General features: G+C 39.1%; 1 protein-coding gene across 1 annotated transcript in view; it reads left to right on the top strand.

The window, feature by feature from the left end:
• The first annotated feature begins 354 nt into the window (after positions 1-354).
• atp10a (ATPase phospholipid transporting 10A) overlaps positions 355-20,723 on the top strand; it is a 67,997-nt gene continuing 47,628 nt past the window's right edge. The window contains exon 1 of the mRNA XM_017718791.2: positions 355-944. Within this exon, the coding sequence (XP_017574280.1) occupies positions 517-944 (428 nt within the window). The 5' untranslated portion in view covers positions 355-516. The remainder of the gene's footprint in view (positions 945-20,723) is intronic.

Below are 20,723 nucleotides of genomic sequence, written 5' to 3'. Positions count from 1 at the left end.
TACTGAGTACCGAGTGTGCACGACTGGCCGTCACGTACTGAAACACTAACGCGTGGCACTTCCAGTCAGACTCACACGGGGCGGAGCCTGCACTTCTCATTTCGTCAGAAGTGACGGCGGGTTCTGCACCGCCCAGTAAAACGCGAAGCTCGTGCGGCGACTGCGCAAAAATGTAGCTGAAACAAGCGAAAGGATGGGCTGAAAGAGCGGCGCAGAGCGGCGGAGGACTATCCGCGTGACGTGTAGACCGGCGAGCATGCGCAAGCACGACTGCTCGGCCCAGCATTAAAGCATCTTCAAGAAAAAAAAGAGAGATGCAACAATAGAACTTTCCAAATGGTCTGAAGAGGGAAAGCGGCAGACTCGGCGTCATGGAGGGCAAAGAAAAACCAAAATGAGCAACTTCGCGCGCGCTCTCTCCACTACGAGACGGATCGGCATGATTACATAGGAATCTTCTGGGCTTTTTTTCGTTTACGGAAAAGGAGACAAAACTTTGGCGAGTTTGGGAGAAGTATGGCGCGGGAGATTGGAGAAGCTGGAGACGCCAAAAGTTCCACTATCAAAAAGCACAAGAGAAAGAAAACCAAAAAAGAGAGCAAGACACGGATAGTACACGCCAATATTTTGTACGACCACGCCAAAGGAGGGGATAACCCCAACAGACACTATGCAAACAACAAGATTAAGACCACCAAGTACACCCTGCTTTCTTTTATACCGAAGAACCTTTTCGAGCAGTTCCACCGATTTGCCAACGTGTATTTTGTTTTCATAGCTCTGCTGAATTTCGTGCCTGTGGTCAACGCTTTCCAGCCGGAGCTGGCTCTTGCTCCAGTGGTCTTTATTTTGTCTGTAACCGCTATAAAGGATTTGTGGGAGGATTACAGGCGACACAGATCAGATAAAGAAATAAATCATCTGGATTGTCTGGTTTACAGCAGGTAAGTGAATGGTACAGAGTGCTACGGTGTTTTCACGCGTCCTTCCCTCGCGCCTGTATTCCGTTGACTTTCTTTGCTGTGAAATGAAAGTGGATGTAGGTTCGCTGAGGATGGCTGCTGGCTAACGGCAGGCCTACCTGTTGCAAAACTAGCTGTTTCTCTTGTTGCTGCTTAACTTCTGTAACCTTTGTTACATTTTGGTTTTAGCAGTCAGTTGTGAGCACTGAAATGGATAGTTTTCAGTTTTTTTTCTAGCACTGCTCACTTAAAGGTGGTTCTTCAAGGGTTCTTTATTAAAGGCAAAACCATGAGTTCTGAATAAAACCATTTCTTGCTCAAAGACATTTTTGGTAAAATGTTTCTAAAGATTAATGGAGAATGTGTTGTATATTCTCATGGATAAACTTGAACTGTGTTGGTATCTCAGTAACTATATCCTAAAGTGGTTCAGTTCATATCAGCAAGGAAAGGACTCCTTTTTCGAAGAAAAAACAAAAGTTTCTGAGAGAGTGCTGGTGAACTGTGGTGTCCCCCAGGGTCCTGGTCCTGGGCCACTCTTATTTCAGTTATACATGCTTCGTCTTGGCCAAATACTACAAGACTATGGGATATCTTACAGCAGCTATGCAAGCGATACTCCGATCTATTTGGCCCTCTCCTCAAACAACTATGGTTGTTTATAAGTAAGTGCCTTAAGCACACCAGTAACTATATGGGCCAAAACTTTGTGTAGTTGAATAAATAGAAAACAGGGATTATTTTATTTGGGAATAGCAATGACAGACATAGACTAGCCACCTATCTGGATTTGAGAGGTGTACGCATGGGCTCTCAGTTTTAGCAGTCGTGTCAAAGCAGTCACTAAATCAGGAATTGATCACCTCAAGAACATCAAGTTCAGTTCAGAGATTTTCTGAGTAAAGCAGACCTGAGGAAACTCATCCACACCTTTATTTCTAGCAGGATTGATAATCGCAGTGGTGTACTAACTGGATCCTGAAAAAAGAACATCAAACAGCTTCATCTGCCAGAATCTCACTAGGAGTAAAAGAAGGCAACACATCACCCACATTCTTACATCCTTACACCGGTTACCGGTATATTACAGAATAGAGTGTAAGGTACTATTACTAGCTGATAAATTGCTTAGTGCTGTAGCGTTAGTGTAATCATCTGATATGCTGCAGCGATACGAGCCGAGCAGAACTCTCAGATCATTAGGAACTAGTCGGTTAGTCCTGCTTGAAGGTAAAGGCTAAACATGAAGAAGCAGTGTTTGGCTACTATGCTGCTCTTAAATGGAATCAGTTGACGGGGAACATCAGAAGAACCCCAACACTAGACAGTTTTAAATTGAGGCTTAAGATGTTCGTGTTGGAGCAGTTTTTGGCTCATTTTAAAACACTGTTAGCTCTACTGCACTTCTTTCCTGTAACAGCACTAAATTATTCTAATTTCATTTTTATTTTGACTTTTAATGATTCTTCTTTTTTTTTAAAAAAAGTTTTAATCATGTTTATAGTTTCCATTTTTCTTTAATGTATTACTTTTTAAAATTATTATTTGAATTATCTTTGTATTGTATAATTTGTAGAGCACTTGAGTACAGTGTATGAAAGGAGAGATATAAATAAACATTTCAAAAATCATTCTACGTAGCACCAAAAATGGTTCTGGTATTGTTTAAAGCTTGACATGGTAACAATAGAAAACCCTTTTTGGTGCTATGTAGACCCATTTTCACAAAGCCCATATACAACACATTCTCCATGCCTTTACCAAAGAACAAGCATCATTTTTAAGTCTGTATCCTAAATCTAACCTTTGCTGTAGAAATCATGGTTCCATGAAAGCACTACTTGCTCACTTGCCTTATCAGTGATTTGAGCCTTCACATGATGATGAAAGTCATTGGTGTCCACAGGGTTGTGATGGCCTTTCATTCCAGGCCCCAGGTTTGATGGTCATGTGGATAGCAAATGCACTCAGATGCAGCAAGGAAAGTGCAGTTTTGCAGTTAATTTATTTTAGTTCCTTGTCAGTGAGTTCTGAAAACTAGTCATAGTTTAAGTCTCCAGAGTTATATGCTTCAGAACACAACATTGATTATGCAAGTATATTTAAAACGAAGCTATTTACTCACTTATAAATGATGGATTATGATTAAATGAAATATTCAGCTTTCAATGGAGAAAAAAATCTATAAAACCTTTAAGATAAGTTAGTCTGGGTTTTAAAACCTTTCCTAAATTGTGAAGTTCTGTTAAATCAAGAACTATTGTGCTGTTGTTCCTGCAGTTATTTTCCTAAACAAATTGTGGGTTACAATCCACATAAACCTTCATTTGATAATATAATGCCTGTTTCTCAAAAACTAATATGGGCAAACTAATACTAAACATTTTAGCCAGATCTTCTTGAAGACCACTTATCCACACATGGCAACTCCATTTATTACAATTACTGAGGCTGAACAACTGAAGTAAATACATTTGCTTCTTCTCTGTTCTGACCACTGAAACTCAGCAAATATTGATTCAGTGGACACATCCATAGCAGCTGCCATAATTTAATTATGGGTTTTTATTAGACACAGCTAAAAATGGATTCTGCTTCAGTACGTTTCCGGGTTAGAATTTAGTGCTGTTAAATTATGTGGTTCTGTATGGCTCCAAGCCCCCTTGTGTACAGTGATATAATCCAGCGCTTCCTACACATGCAGTCATAAATATCTGCCTGTCACCAAAAATGACAGTCTTGTTTTAAATGTAAATGGCAAATTATAATTGCCAGTACCTCCATTTCAGTTTATCCCAAATCCATAAACTGTTGATAAGATTTTAAAAAAGTGTTTGTGGTTCAGCTCAGAATAATTTTTACTTCTAGATATTTATATAACAAAATAAACATCTCAAACAAGACTGTATACTTTGTTAATAAATGTTTAAATGCTAACCTGGGGCTTAAAAAACAGTATAAAGGATTGCTTTAAAGGAATAGTTCACCCAATACTTTTTAATGTAAACCTTAGTCACCTTAAAGCCCAATGAGACCCCAAAGTATGACCCCTTTTTGTCTTGTTTTTCCACGAGTCATGCTGGAAACGTAACTAAGAACCAAAGTATGATGTCACAGGATTTTGACATTTTCATGATTCACGATATATATATATATATATATATATATATATATATATTTTGGAATGTATAAGTGGGAGTGGGTGCAATGGACCACATGAAAATTCATCATCTAAATCAAAAATGTGTGCAATGACTTTTATTCAGCACTTCACGTTTGTGTTGCACTAAACCCAAATAAACATTACAGATTGTTATCCTTTTTAATAAAACATGCAGTTGGTCAGTGCCCTTTAAAGGAGAATTTTTTTAATTATTTAAAATTCAAAAGCTACCTATTTGAGTTTCTTTTCAGTGGTGGTGGTGGTGGGAACCAAATTTGTATAATAGACGGCATAGTGACTTATTTTCTGGAAACTGAGCCAGCATTGTGACATGAAAAATCCTGAATATTGTCATATAGCATTCTGGGCTGGAGTTGTAGATCTGAAGACAGTGGTGTCAAGGAGTTGGGATCCAGTAGACTTAAGTTAAATGTTTGTTTACTAGAGCTACAGCAGAGAAAGTGTCCTGCTTCAAGTTTTGATGGGCATAATCAGTTTCAAGATGAAAACGGGGTCTGGGAGGGGGGCTGATGCTTCTGAATAACATTTCTTCCAATGATTGTTTTTCTGCCATGCATAAACAATCCTAGAGATCTTCCAAAATCCTGGTCTGTCTTACAGGTTAATGACCTTATCATGCACTGCAGCACGTACCCATAGCAAGTGCCTTAAAGTGCTGTAATAGCATGCTAGTTGTTATTTTGCAGGGCCATTTCACTAAGGCAATGAGTAGGCATGCAACTTTAAAATTATGCCTTGACGTTCTCTCCTGGTTTATCCTTGGTGGATAAACACAACTTGTTCAACAAGTAAACTGCAGAAACAGACTATTCATTTTATCCCACTGTAGTGATTTATCAGACTGAGCGTGTTTGGAAAAGCATCTTGCTCTGTACAGAAATGAAGGTCGTTCTATTAGCTGCTTCTCTTCACAGGTTATAATGATCTAACCTTTTCCAGAAAGGTATTTGATTCTGATCTGCACAGAATTCACTACACTTACCTATTTAGCTGACGTTGGACGGGTCAGGCTTGCGACTGTGTTTCCTGATGAAAAGTTGCTCTGTGGGTCATGGACTCCGTACCGTCAAAAGCTTCAGTGTTTCTGCGTCCATAATCTGAGCCAGCGCTGTAACAGAGCTGCTCTCAAGGTCTCGACATGATTGAATTTTCTCAAGCGAATTCTTCTGTGGTGAATGCTCTTCAGAACATACTCCTTGCTGACACGGGAAGAAACTTATTTGGAATTTGAGGCTAAAGTCAAGGTATAACGTGTCCAACTGTGATTTAAACTTGGAAAAAGCTTCATGCACTACAGAGAACAGGTCTAATTCCCTGCTATACAGATATGGCTTTTGGATTTAATGGTAGGTCACTGATGTGTCATCATTTTCATTAAAAATAAGTTTTTTCCTTCTCCTGTAAAGTTACCTTTTTGGAGATTACACTTTGTAGTCCACCTGTTTCTCTGCATACTTTGTTAGCCCCATTTCATGCTGTTCTTCAGGATCTACACAGAACCACGACAGAGCAGGTATTATTTGGGTGCTGGATCATTCCCAGCACTGCAGTGACACTGACGTGATGGTGGCATGTTAGTGTGTGTTGTGCTGGTGTGAGTCACTGTGTCACTGCTTGACTATGAATTGTCCGCCATCCAAAAATATCCATCCAGCGGTGTTCTGTGGGCAGTGACTTATGACCACTGATGAAGGACTAGATGACCAAACACAAACTGTGCAGCTACTGTCTCTGACTTTACATTTACAAAATGAAGCAACAAGGTAGAAGTGTCTAGAGCTAGAAAAATATCTTTGTGTTGTGATATGATGTTTCTGCCATATCGCCCACCCTTATGGCAAGTAAACGTTAAACTATGAGTATGAAAATTGCTCGTAATTCTGATGGCGTTTCCCTGTGTGTCCACACTTCAGTGCATGTATAAATTAAATAAAACCAGGATTGGAGTTGAACACTCTTTTTGCCCTGGTCACATTAGATGTTGTTGATTTTCTATGTGAAAATGATGAAAATACACATCCACTACAGAGAACACACTTCTGCACATTTTAATGCACAGTTACTGTTTATTTGCTGAATTTAACATATCAGGAAAAACACGGCATGTACAAAAGTTATGGCACATTTAATAGATTGTCTTTTTTTTTCCCTAATATGTTCAATTCAACAAATAAATAGAAATTGCGCATTAAAATGAGCAGAAAATGTGTGTATTTAAGTTCTTCTCTGTAGAGGACGTGTAGAACAAATAATAAATTATGACAGTAAAGTCCATTAAATTGTACTTACCGATTTTATACCAATTATCAGTAAATTGCTAACTGGTCCCAGCCCAGTGTCAACTCTCTCTTATTGTTTGTGTTTTTGGCAGAGCTCTGTATCCAAATCTTTGTTGCAGACAGTAAAGTTTTCCTGATAATCAGGCAGTGCTTTGGCAGTGATTTTTGCTTTTTTATTCATTTATTTATTTATTTTAAATTATTGTTTAGATGAATGACAGAACTGGAATATGAGTATTTTCAGAATCTGTGTCGCAGCAGGAGACTATGCTGTACCTTCAGTCCGTTGTTAAATCAGAAGTGTTAGGATGGTTGTGTTATTTTTTAGGTACATGGATGAGATTGAAATGCAAAGATTATTGTGCACATGTTGCAATGTTATTTCCTTTTGCTCTTACAACATCCTCTTAATTGGCTAAGGAGCCTTACTGCTGCTGTTTTTAGCTTTGGTAAGTTTTGTAAGGGTCTGCTTTAGTTTGTGGGTGTCATAAAGGAAGTGGTGAAGGCGTGTACATGGAACTGGGGCATTTCAACACAAAGCACAGGAAACTAACCTATAGAGTGTCTGTTATCTATTTATATTCAACAATTTAAAGGAATCTTATCCTGAAAAACTGCAAACCAAACAGATGAACTGTATACTTAACATCACAATCACAACTAACTGGCAGTCTGGGAGAGTATGTTCAGCATTCAAGCATTAATCCAGAAACAAGGGATGTGCTGCTCTTCCAAAAAACACGCCCGAAACTAATTGCAATTTAATTCGCAGTCACAAATCACATTTAGATATTTTCTGTAAATCATTCCACTCTTCCCTTTTATACATTACAGAACTTAAAAGTTCTTGTTTTATTCTTGCTGACCCCCATGGCTGTCAATGCTTTTGCGCATATGTATATGAGTTGGTTTGTATACAGGTTGGGGTCTTCTGTTGCAGTAGCAGTCATGTAGTGACATGACATGATGCATCCAGATAATACAAACACCCTCATCACACAGAAGCTGTCCTCCTACCTCTTCTCTGTGTTAATTTCTCTGTACTTTATTAAGGACTACTTGCCTGGGCTGGTTCACCTTGATCCTTCTTCCTTACACGACTTTATAATGATATTGGATATTGGCAATGGCTTTGACAGGTTTGTCTTATGGAACTCTTCCACAGACTATGCCGCCCCCTGCCAATATTTTGCAAATCTAAAGCAGTTTTTTTCCATGACCGCCACATTACCTCGGAAACTAACCTCTTGTTGTTAGTCATGAACAGCTCTTTACTCCGAAATGAGGATATGGATCTGGCTGCAGCACAGCTCTTATGGTACTGCCTAAGACTGTAGCAGTTGTGGCCTCTTTCTTATTGCTGTTGCAAAGTATAGCTAGAACAATGGCCTGTATTTGTCTCTAAAAGAAGTCAAGCTATTGTTCTCTTGAAGCAGGTGCAAGGTTTTGTTTTGCAGGAGGTTCATTTGGCATTAAAACAATTTTTTTGTTTGTATTGCAGTACTACCATGTGTAGATAAGATCAGACCAACCTGCTTAAGGTTTTCGATGCCAAAATCCATCCAGGGCACTGCAGTTGCTTTGTTACCCTCCATTGACTAATGTCCCTGATTTCCCCTCACAGATGTCTAGCTGTGGTTCACGCTCTGGTAGTGGGCTAACTATGGCAGCTTGCACTCTAGAAAGGCCTCCTGTCTCAGTTGAAAGGTTAAATCATCCAGATCACCTTCAGTTATGGCTATGTCTGTGAGGACATATCACAAATATCCCCCCAAAATGTATGATATTTGTTAAAAATAAACATTACCTCATACAGCAGATTTCACTGCAATCCAGTTGAATAAAATTGTTCCCAGATGTGTCTCGCCTCAAAATTACATCTGGCCCTGTGGCATAGTCATTGACTTGATCTGGGTATTAGACCTTTGCACAGGTCATCCTTTGACACACCAACAAAAGCAGGCCTCAGATGGTTCAAGACTCTAATTAAGCTAAACCTATTGTCAAACCCACTGTTACTTGCAAGTGGTAAGATAAGATTTATGTGTCCAGACATCACCAACCTATCTGCATGGATTGCTGAGGTAATGATGTAGGCATCAGCAGCTACGTACATATTGACAAAAGTATTCAGTCATCCATCCAAATCATTGAATGCAGGTGTTCCAATGACTTCCATGACCACAGGTGTATAAAACCTAGGCATGCAGACTGCTACATTTATGAAAAAATGGTTCACTCTCAGGAGCACAGTGAATTCCAGCATGGTACCGTGATAGGATGCCACCTGTGCAAGTCCAGTCATGAAATTTCCTCACTTTCGGCTGCTTTACAATTCGGTACCACTTTACAATCTCCAATCTCCTTTAGGTGGCATCTCCTGCTAAGGATATAATCCACCTGTTTGCATCTCCCTCCACTCTTGTATGTCACCCTGTGTTCTTCCCTCTTCTGAAAATGTGTTCACCATAGCCATTTCCATTCTCTTTGCCAAATCTACAACCATCTGACCTTCCGCATTTCTGTCTTTCACACCATACATACCCAGCACCTCTTCTTCATCCCCTCTGTTCCCTTCACCAACCTGTCCATTGAAGTCTGCACCAATCACTAATCTCTCCTCTCTAGGGACACCATCTACCACTTCATCCATCTTACTCCAAAATTCCTCTTTCTCCTCTAACTGACAATCAGCCTGTGGTGCATATGAACTGACCACATTCAAAATTACACCATCAACTTCCAACTTCAGGCTCATGATCCTGTCTGACACTCTCTTTACATCCAGAACACTTTTCACAAGCTGTTCCTTTAGGATTATACCTACTCCATTTCTCTTCCTCTCTACACCATGATAGAACAGTTTGAATCCACCTCCAATGTTCCTAGCCTTGCTTCCTCTCCATCTGGTCTCCTGGACACACAGAATATCTACCTTCCTTCTCTCCATCATGTCTGCAAGCTCTCTGCCTTTACCAGTCATTGTACCTATGTTCAGAATCCCTACTCTAACCTCCACACTCCTGCCTTTCCTTCTCTCTCGCTGCCTTCTAACCCACCTTCCTCCTCTCCTCTCTGATGGTCTTCAACTTGCAGTAGTCAAATTTCCACCGGCACCCTGCTGGTCAACAGCACCGGAGGCGGTGGTTGTTAACCCGGGCCTTGACCGATCCGGTATGGCAATCGCATTTGTGATCCTCATGATAGTTTTGGCACAAGTTTTACACCGGATGCCCTTCCTGACGCAACCCTCACCATTTATCCAGGCTTGGGACCGGCACCAGAAGTACACAAAGTACACCCCTAATGGCTGGTTTAAATTTCCTCACTAGTAATATTTTAAAGTCAACTGTCAGTGGTATAATAACAAAGTGGAAGCGATTGGGAACGACAGCAACTCAGCCACGAAGTGTTAGGCCATGTAAAATGACAGTGCGGGGTCAGTGGATGCTGAGGCGTACAGTGTACAGAGGTTGCCAACTTTCTGCAGAGTCAATCGCTACAGAACTCCAAACTTCAGATTAGCTCAAGAACAGCGTAGAGAGCTTCACGAAATGGGTTTCCATGGCCGAGCAGCTGCATCCAAGCCTTACATCACCAAGCTCAATGTTAGAGCAGTGGAATCGTGTTCTCTGGGGCCCCTTCCTGTTTCAACATGACTGCACACCAGTGCACAAAACAAGGTCCATAAAGACATGGAGTTTGTTGTGGAAGAACTTGACTGGCCTGCACAGAGTCCTGACCTCAACCCTACAGAACACCTTTGGGGTGAATTAGAGTGGAGACTGCGAGCCAGGCTTTCTCGTCCTTCATCAGTGTCTGACCTCACAAATGAGATTCTGGAAGAATGGTCAGAAATTCCCGTAAACACACTCCAAAACCTTGTGGAAAGTCTTCCCAAAAGAGTTGCAGCTGTTATAGCTACAAAGGGTGGGCAGACATCATATTAAACACTATGGATTAAGAATGAGATGTCACTCAAGTTCATATGTGTATGAAGCCAGACGAGCGAATTGACAATATAGAGTAGCTATGCTGGTTACACAAAGTTGAAACGTGGATGCAGGAGATGTGGAGGTGCATCGTCTTGCCTTCAGTCCCTTCAGAATTCTCTGCGTTAGCATGAATCTATGAATTTCAGCACTTCTGTCACTTGGGTTTTGGCATCTCATTGATTGTCATGTTGCAAATGATGTAAACGAAACTGACATTTAATTTGTGTGTCCGGAGTGTCCAGACTGATAGGACCTGCATTTCAAACCACCTCCAAATGGAATCCAGTTTGGAAAAATTTCAAGTTTTTTTTTTTTTTTTTTTACACACAATCTTGATACAATCTGGGTAGGCCAAAAATCAGCTTTGAACTGTTAGTCTGTACCTAATTTTCTAACCTAATTTTATCAGTTTATTAGTTTATAAATGATTTATATGTTTGTAGTTTTGGGAAATAACAAATAAATTACTAGCATCACAAAATGGCAACTTTTACATAGGAATGCAAGAACATTCTTAGTTTTTAATGCAAGTTAATGTAAAAATTTTATTCTAAGCAGCTTTTGTGTATAAATAGGAAAACAGATGTTTTGGGCTTGAAAGTTTTCTTCCAGGTTCTCTAGGTTTGTTGTGTTTAGGATTGCACTATTATTGTATCTGTATCAGACCTAATACAAGTACTTAAACACATTAGTATCAGCGATACAGAATGCTGATAACAAGAGACAGTTTGTGACTTGCATGCATGACGGTAGATGGATCTAAAGCAAGCAGTACGTCAGTGATGTGGGTTGAGAAGCAGTAGCAAAACTCTACATGGCAAAATCTGTAATTCTTGTATTTGGGGACAAGGCAGTGGTAGTTGGGATATCAGTTGGAATGCTTCCTAAGGCATTAGTTTAAAAAATTGTGCCACAAATAAACCAGATGATACAATGTACAAACAGTGCAAAATATGCTAACAATAGCTACTTACATGAATGGCTGAGTTACATTTTTTAGTAATCGTTTATCTCCCACTTGTTGTCAGTTACAGTCTGAGTTGGTGTGGGCTCAGGATGTTATCGAGAGAGAAACGTACAGACGTACAGACGGAACCGCTGGCCTCTTGAGGTAATGATGGCCTTTAGCCTAGGTTTAGCCTTTAGCATAACAGCACACTAACTGGCCTAGTGTGTCAATCAGCCCAGCCTGCAGAGCACTGTGTCAGACAACGGTGTGGTCATGGGGTCAGGTGCTCTCATCAAGCAGAGTAAATAAAATCTTAAATGGAATCGTATAAATATCAGGATTTGTAGTTAGGTTGGTTAGCATTGGTATCAGTACTTGGTTATTGGCAGAAATTTAAGGATTAGGTATTGTATCAGAAGGCAAAAGGTGGAATCTGTGCATCCCTGATTCTGTTATGTCTATTTGTTTAAAGAAACATACAGGAAGTCTGTTATCAGTACTACTAAGTCTAGGTCATCAGCCTCATACAGCTCTTTTCGCACTTACTTGAGAGGACTGGTGGATTAAAATGTTGGCAAAAATATGTTTCCTTTCAGTGAAATTCATTTCACAACATTCTGAGGACCTTGGCATTTTTCACAAGTGCTTCAGGGATGAGTTGGGTAGAGCAGCGCGGGGCTGTATGATGAATTCTCCCTTTAAAGAGAGAAGAGCTGAATCTGTTCATTCGACTGACCATTTTTCCCCTCAAACCTTCGATGCTTTCTGGGAAATGAACTTTCTACCTGTGCAGTGGATGGGTCCACTGTTCTGTTTACAGAAAGACGAATGGTAGTATGTTTTGTAAATCTGACTAAGGTATTTATAAATCTTGGAGGGTGTAGCTGTGCCTGCTTACTGTCTTTGAAATGTTTTTGTGGACCTTCCTCTTTGTTTGGACGTGTCTCTGCTTCTAATTATGAGCACTAGTTTCTTTGTAAAGCAGAAATGTGGCAGTGCAGTATGTTTTAGGGAGTTTATATTTAGATCCTTACCGAGCAACATTATGTTCATCTTTTTGTATCTATCCTTGGATTACCTACACTTCTAGTTCCTGTGTAGCTCCCAAAACAAACATCGTAGGAGGCCCAGTAATTTGTTAATGTAGCAAGACTTGCATATACACAGGAAATAGACTGTTGGTCTGCAAAGAAAGAAAAGACATCATACATTTATACAAAATGTAAGACAAAAAGGACACACGTTGTAGACCATTGATGTCTCATCTTGGGATTTTGTCTTTTTTCTTTCTGTCTGTATTTCTTACAATATTTCTCAATGTCTTTATATACAAGTCTTCAACATGCAAATGAGATGGTTACTGAACGCTGTCTTGTCATGTACCGTGATCTTTCTGGCCAATTTCACACTTTCTTTGGATTTTTTGATTAATAGGCAAAGTTGACAAAGTTATGCGGCCACCTTTTAAAGCTGCACTATGTATCATTTTTGTTAAAATTCCAAGATGTGGTATTACTGAGCTATGAGAATTAAAAAAACACTGCTCTCAAAATGGTGTCTGCACTCCTGCCAGTCACCCTGTAAAGCCTAATTAAGTCAGAGCCGTCAGGATCGGTGTTGCGGGAGTTTTTCTGACCATGTCATACATCTTTAAACATTAACATCCCCTGCAAAGCCTTAAAAAGAAGGTCAAGTGTGTTTTATATATATATATATATATATATATATATATATATATATATATATATATATATATATATATATATATATATATATATATATATATATATATATAATTTTTTTTTTTTTTTTTTTTTTTTTTTTTTTTCCTTTTTCCCTCAAGTGCAAACTCAACTTTCTACTGAAGAAGATATAAAAATAGTAGATAATTCACGTACATCCTCAGAAGATACATCCTTCACCAAGATTTGAGTTCTCTTCAAGCATTATTGAACATGCTTGCAAACAGCAGCTTCATCTGGCCAGGGTCAGAAGCACAACTCGCCTTGTAGAAAGTTTTCTACACTTCTTCCTCTTGTTTCGGCTGCTCCCTTTAGGGGTCGCCACAGCGGATCAACTGCCTCCATCTTGCCCTATCCATTGCCTCCTCTACTTTCACACCAACAATCTCCATGTCCACCTTTTCTACACGTTACATGCAATTGTTTCCAGCAGAGAGGTCTCCAGCTCGCCAAACTTACGTGGTGTAGCTTTAATGACATCACATTGTGGTGACCAATCTCTAGAGAGAGCGACCCTCACAGCTTCTAAATTGTATACATTCAGTATATGACACAAACATAGTACATCTTCAATGTGAAAATCACTAGCAATAACAAAAGCATCCTGTTTTTTTTAAGGATTTTCTTCTGGCAATCATTTAAATTCCTTTTTATTTTGTATGGTAACAGCTAAACGGTTAAATACGCAAACATGATCAAAGCAGGCAGAGTCAGGTTGTGTTCTGTGATGAGTAGACTGCTGTGTGAGATTGAGCAGTAACTATCATTACTGATTCATCATCTTGTCATGAGGGAGACTGAAATAAAATTTGTCCTTTTAACGTGAATCTGATTGTTACAGGGTAACACTTTTCAGTTCTTTTGAGTGATGCTTTGATGTTTTGGCCTGTTTATATAAGTAAACCATATGGGCTGACATCTATGGGCATATCACATTCACAATGTATTGTTGTTCCATATTATACAGTATAGCAACTGAAAGCTACATTTAAAAGCCTTATTAGCTGATTAAACTGCCCTGAGCCATACTTAAGCTGAAAGTGATGCTACATTAGACTGAGAGTGCATGTTAGGATGGTTCATGGTGGGAGGTAGCGCTCTTCCCAGCTCGGTCTGAGAGATTACTCCAGATCCCTCACAGTGGTGATAAATGAGGTCATGCCGAACCATAATTCTTTTCAAGATGTAGTATGTTTGGATGTGTGTTTACTAGGGATGAGTAGCACATGCTCCAAAAAGGATCCTCGCAGAAAGAAATTTCTATCACCATTCATTCTAATGAGCTTTCTTATTGTTTTCAGTGTGATGTGATTGTTTTTAATGCCATGCAATACCAAAGGATAATTGCATTTCTTTATGGATATTAAATGCAGTTGAATGCATAACAGGTGTAATTATTATATTGTTTTTATATTTATATTTCTTTTATATTATATTGTGTATTAATGACAGTTAATTATGGTAGTAATATATATATATATATATATATATATATATATATATATATATATATATATATATATAAATAATATTCCTGTGCTTTAAATGTGTACTTTGTTGAAGATGTTTTGCTAATTTATGGTGCAAAGAATGTAACAAACCTTAGTATTTCTGCAGTATTTTTCTGGTTGCATGCTATTCATTAATAAATAAATAGATGACATTGAAATTTTCATTTTGTTAAATTTATGTGAGAAAAGTGTAAAAATGAACTTGATGTTATTCGGCGCTCTTGCTGCTTGCGTTCTATACCAGTTCACTGTTACTTGACACATCTGGACATCAGCCTTTATTTTTGGCCAGTGTTTTCCATGCATCTTAAACCATACAGAAAACATGTAATTTGTTGTGTTTACTTCTCCAGTTTCAGCAGAGCATCAGATGCGTAGCCAAGGGGCTGCTGGCATTGGCCATTGCTACCCTAGAATGAACCATGGCCATCCTTCTGGCCACCCCGTTTTGTGAAAGTGAAGAAAGTCAGCTGTCGTCAGTAGAGCAGTGATTACACTTGTGGTGATAATTTGCCATCAGCGTATTCCAAGAGCCCTAATCTGTTAGATTAGTGTCTGATGACGCTTCATTCAATAATTATCATATCTTGCTGTGATAGGCTAATTTCTTTAACAAACAGGCATACGTTGTACATTGGGGCCCTTCAGCAGTGTTGCTCTGTGAGCCACATTTATGAAGTAAGCTATAAGCATTTATGCTAATTACTTTTGACAGTTAAATACATGCATGTGTTGTAGGTTATTTTCTGGCTATCTTTTTAATCAGTAGAGTAATTTATATTGAGTCGCCTTGTGAATGACTATAATATGTAGCATTAACAGTTTTGTTTCAGTTTGCTTTTGTCAGTATTTGTGAAAATGGGATATTTTTTTCATGCATAAATGATGGTTTAGTTGTGCACAGACTCATCACTTTTTATATACTTTTAATGCAATTATTTCCTAACCGTGTGTCACTCCAGTAAAATATCTACCAACTTTCCACTTTTTCTATCTGATGAACTCCTTGGTTACTGTCCTTAAACCATCAACCAGCTGCTGTGGTTTTTCTGGCATGACCTGATTGTCACATTGCTTACACCTCCAGCAGTTTTTCTTTTTCAAGAAAGTTGCATGCCGTTGTTTTTTTTTTAATGTCCAGTTGTTCTGCTGTACTTCTGATTTGGCATTTGACTTCTCATGTTCAAAACTTGCTTTTCAAAGTCTATTCTTTCATTTTCATCTAATTTGGTAACTTTTACATCGAAACAAAACCCCTAATGAAAACTCCAATGGCTCCAGCCAACCCTGCACATCTTTTGTGTTTACATTTAAGAAATTAAGAAAACAAAAACATGAGAAAAAGCAAAGACTTCTGTTGTATTAGTCAAAAATAGTAATAAAAAAAACTTGCATTCTGTGCTTAAGTCTCATGCTCATGTTTTAACAAAATAACCCACTTCATTGCTCCAGAGTTATTGCGACCAATAAATGCAAAGCAAAATGGAGGTGTTTAAAATTAGTATTTGGTGCCAAACTCTTTATATACAAAAACTCCCTTTAAATCTGCCATCCATTCACCTCACCAGACTCTTGATAACTTTGGAATGCTCTGACAAACCTTTATGGCAGCTCTTACAGTTGGTTCTGGTCCTCTTCAAAAGGTGAAATCAAGTTCAGTTGAGTTTAAATCAGTACATTTGCTTGGCCTGTCTAGAACCTTTCCACCTTTTGCGAGTTCTCAGTGAACATCATCAGTGATGTCTTTTGCCAGTACTGTTAAATCCATGGGCTACCAATATCAGAGTATTTTCGTTAGACTCTATTATCAAGATGTGTCTTGATGTTCTATTCTGTGCTCCTTCTTTCCCTGTTTCTGGCACTGGTATACATGGTATTTAAGGGAGCTCAATCGATATGACTAGAAAGTAACTGTTTGCATGTGTGAACACCCTTCCTGTGTTCTGCTGTCGTGTGCGTTTTTTAATTTTTTTTTTTTTAAACCCCCACCCCCCCCGCTACACTATTGTGTAGCACCATGTTTTCAGCAGCTTAAAACTTATTATTTCTTAAAGAATCTGTTTGCAACGCAAAACTGTGTCCAAAGGGTGTTTTGATATCAACACTTGTTTCACTTGGCTTAAATTGAGAGATGGAAGACTGCTGAGAGGATCAGGAATGCTGGGAATTTTCTTCACGCTGGGCGGGTAGTCAGCTCTTTCACACAGCTCCCAAATCTCCCAACTGGAAATGAGTCGTTTTTGTTCAAACTATGTCGACAGATAACTGCAAAACAAAACTTTCTAAAGAGCCTGTCTCTTTAGAGATGATTTTACAACTTTGTGTGTTTTGCTTGGCTACTAAGAATACTGGATAGTGATTCTGCCTCATTAAGAGTCCTTCTGGGATTATTTATGTTTCTTGGTAACATCAGTTTGAGTTTGGCTAGATACCCTTAAGCGAGGATATTTGTTTGAAGATGTCAGCTTCACAGTGCGTTCTTTTATCATACCTGAGACTGAAATGGATATCATTTAGGGCTGTACGATATTGACACAATGTGATGTTCAGTTATGAGACATCATAATAATATATCTGAAGATTATTAAAATAGTGTGCCTCTGACTGGATGTGGAGCATGTACAGACTTTTTTTTGGATGTGTAGAAACCTCTCTTTTAAGCAAATGCTAAGATCTGTGTACATCAGAACTGCAAGAACATTTTTGTGACGAGAATGGTCAAACAGCATTATCTCAGCAGCTTCTTCCCTATAAAAGCTGCAGAAACATATATTGCTGTTGTCTGGAGAAAGTCGTGTATCTCCAAAATGGTAACTTTACAGGAGAAAGAACAAACCTACTTTAATGTAAGTCAATGGAAGCAGATTTTTTTATAGTAATCCAAGCAATATATTAAAACTAGTGAAGCTTTAATGTGACCATGAATTAAAGACTAGCCTTTTTTTCCTCCTCTTTGACGTGCAGCCTGTTGGTTTGTGTAAATCCCCTGATTCATCAGAACGCCCACATCTAAGATTGTAGATCTGGAGCGCCTGAGATTGGTCATTTGTTCAGTGTAATTTCTTACAGGGCTCATTAGCATACTGCAGTCTCCTGCAACATGGTCACAATTGCCAAAACTGGGTAACAAGTAAGTGATAATGTGCAACATTCATATGAATGCTCTAATATTGCTTAATTTCAATAGCACTTAAATGGCCTATGCCATGGGAAAATAATTTCCTTCAGTTTTAATGTAAGATGTAATGCTGGTAAAGTTTCATAGCAGTCCGTTCACCGCCCAGTCTCACAGTCCACACAAAGAAAGTAAGCTACAAAAACAATTCACCATTTCTGCGATGTCAACGAACCACAAAATCATTTACATATATCCACCTGTTTAACCTACTGAAGCTTAGCCCCACTCATTCACACTGAAGCTGTAAAGAGTATCTGTCATGAGTGCTTTTTGAATGAGACACAATACAAGGCAGCCAATCAAACATAAATCAGTCGTAAAGGTGCAGAACGGTTTAATTTTAAGACATAAAAAGGTTGGAACATGGTCATAAAGATGAGCAGGTTTAGCCACCTTTCTAAGTAGCAAAAAATGTTTTGGCTGCAGTTAAAATGAAATGATTAAATTTTAATTAGACTCAATTGTAATTCAAATAATCAGATGATTGCTCATACTGATGTGAATTGCATTCCTTTATGGTCTTGTCTTTCAGCAATAATCAGCACTTCAACCAAAGATATTCTGGGGAAAAAAGAGCCCAAAAACATAGTGAGTTGAGTTGTTTCTCAGCCTGTTAAGGCCAGTTTCTTAGTTAGAGAGGTACATTTTTAATGATAAAGTTTGTGGAAAGATATAAGGTGTATACGTTTAGCACTATCTGAACATTTAGAAAACACCTAAAGCTACATTTACTAGTTAATCTCAAACTCATTTATTTCTGTCCAAGAAGCCAGTCAGTTGAGCAATTAACAGCAGTAGCATCTTTTATTGATCTTTAAGTTATGTCATAACTCTCTTTATTTGACTTTTGTCCTGTTCCTTTTACTCTCATACTCTTACCTTTTTAAGAGTTTCTGGTTCTTGGTTCACTGAGAGTGGTTGTGTTTAGTTAGGGGTCATAGTTTCCCTCATGGCAGAAACGGTGCGCTCTTAAGTGGGGAAGGGCGGGAGAGGGAACAGAGAAAAGGTTTGTTTCCCTGTCAGCCGTATAGAGGCCCAACCCCTGCAGTCGTGTTTGCCCAACTCCTGTAATGTTATTTTTGCTTCTGCTGGAATAGGTGGTGATTTGCTCATCACCTCAGGCGGACAGTGTGCTCCCTCTACTAGAGCAACAGGGCCTGGTCAAAGCCCTATAGACAAGGCCCAGTTCCTCATTTGCTCTTTTGGATCAGATTTGTTTAATGCGCTTATTTTTGGCCCTTTTGTCTTGTTTACTTAAAAGTTGACCATATGTCCCAAACTACATTTAAAATACTGTATCCAACAGTTCCTTGGTGAAGGCATGCAGAAAAAAGTGGTGCATTTTTAAACTAGGGACACACTGAAATTTGGGCCACCAAGCACTTTGTACTGAAAATGGTCAAAAATAGTACCGGTTTTCATCCAAAGAAGGAAAAACTGCTAAGTCTTTTGACATAAAGTAACAAAAATAGGCATTAAATAACAAATAGGCCTGCATATTCAGTGTCATATTCTAAGATGTTAGATAATTTTTATATCATTTTAATGGAAATGAAAATGAGAGATGGTGATTTTAAAAACCTGTTTGTTTGCTTTGTTTTCCTGCACCTGGCAGCACAGATGCGTTCAGACAGTTTGAGCAACAGCAGTTAAACAGTGCAAATGTTAACTATGTGAAACTATTTCACGGTTTTTGAGTACATTAGACAAGAGTTGTATAATCTTTTTTCATATCAAGAGGGGATACAATTAGGCATGTGAATGGGTACTCGTACTTGTTTAACCTTTTGAAAGAGTCGCTGATCAAATGTGGAAATCATGTTTTATCATAAGAAGATGTAGAAAATATAGAGACTAACAATTCAATGTGTTTTAAAAGGATAATAAAATGTTAGTTTTGCTCGTATTTTTGAACAAATATGTATTTTTACTGTGTGCCACCTTGAAAATGCATGCCTGAAAGTGAATGTGTTGCCAGGAAGCGTTATGAAGGGTGAACTGAGAAGGATGTACACTGCATTACCAAAAGTTTTCACTCACCCATCCAAATCAGTGAATTCAGGTGTTTCAATCATTTCCATGGCTGCAGGTGTATTAAACCAATCACCTAGGCATGCAGACTGCTTCTACAGACATTTGTGATAGAATGGGTCGCTCTCAGGAGCTCAGTGAATTCCAGCGTGGTACCATGATAGGACGCCACCTGTGCAACAAGTCCAGTCGTGAAATTTCCTCACTTCTAAATATTCCACAGTTAACTGTCAGTGGGATTATAACAAAGTGGAGGTGATCGGGAACGACAGCAATTTGGCCACGAAGTGTTAGGCCACATAAAATGACAGAGCGGGGTCCGCATGGTGCGCAGAGGTCGCCAACTTTCTGCAGAGTCAATCACTACAGACCAAACTTCATGTGGCCTTCAGATTTAGACAGGCTTATAAACAGTGCATAGAGAGCTTCATGGAATGGGTTTCCACAGCCGAGCACCTGCAACCGAGCGTTCCATCACCAAGCTCACTGCAAAGTGTCGAATGCAGTGGTATAAAGTGCCATAACTGGACTCTAGAGCAGTGGAGACGTGTTCTCTGGAGTGACAAATCACACACCTCCATCTGGCAATCCAGTGGACGAGTCTGGGCTTGGCGGTTGCCAGGAGAACGGTACTTGCCTGACTACATTGTGCTAAGTGTAAAGTTTGGTAGAGGGGGATTATGGTGTGGAGTTGTTTTTCAGGAGTTGGACTCGGCCCCTTAGTTCCAGTGAAAGGAGCTCTTAATGCTCCAAGAGATTCTGGACAATTTCGTGCTCCCAACTTTGTGGGAACAGTTTGGGGACAGCCCCTTCCTGTTCCAACATGACTGCGCACCAGTGCACAAAGCAGGTCCAGAAAGACATGGATGAGCGAGTTTGGTGTGCAAGAACT

This window comes from Pygocentrus nattereri, chromosome 26 (assembly GCF_015220715.1).
Source record: "Pygocentrus nattereri isolate fPygNat1 chromosome 26, fPygNat1.pri, whole genome shotgun sequence".
In the NCBI taxonomy this organism is placed as follows: domain Eukaryota; kingdom Metazoa; phylum Chordata; class Actinopteri; order Characiformes; family Serrasalmidae; genus Pygocentrus; species Pygocentrus nattereri.
The sequence above is the reverse complement of the archived record's forward strand: the minus strand, read 5'-3'. Positions and strand labels throughout refer to the sequence as shown.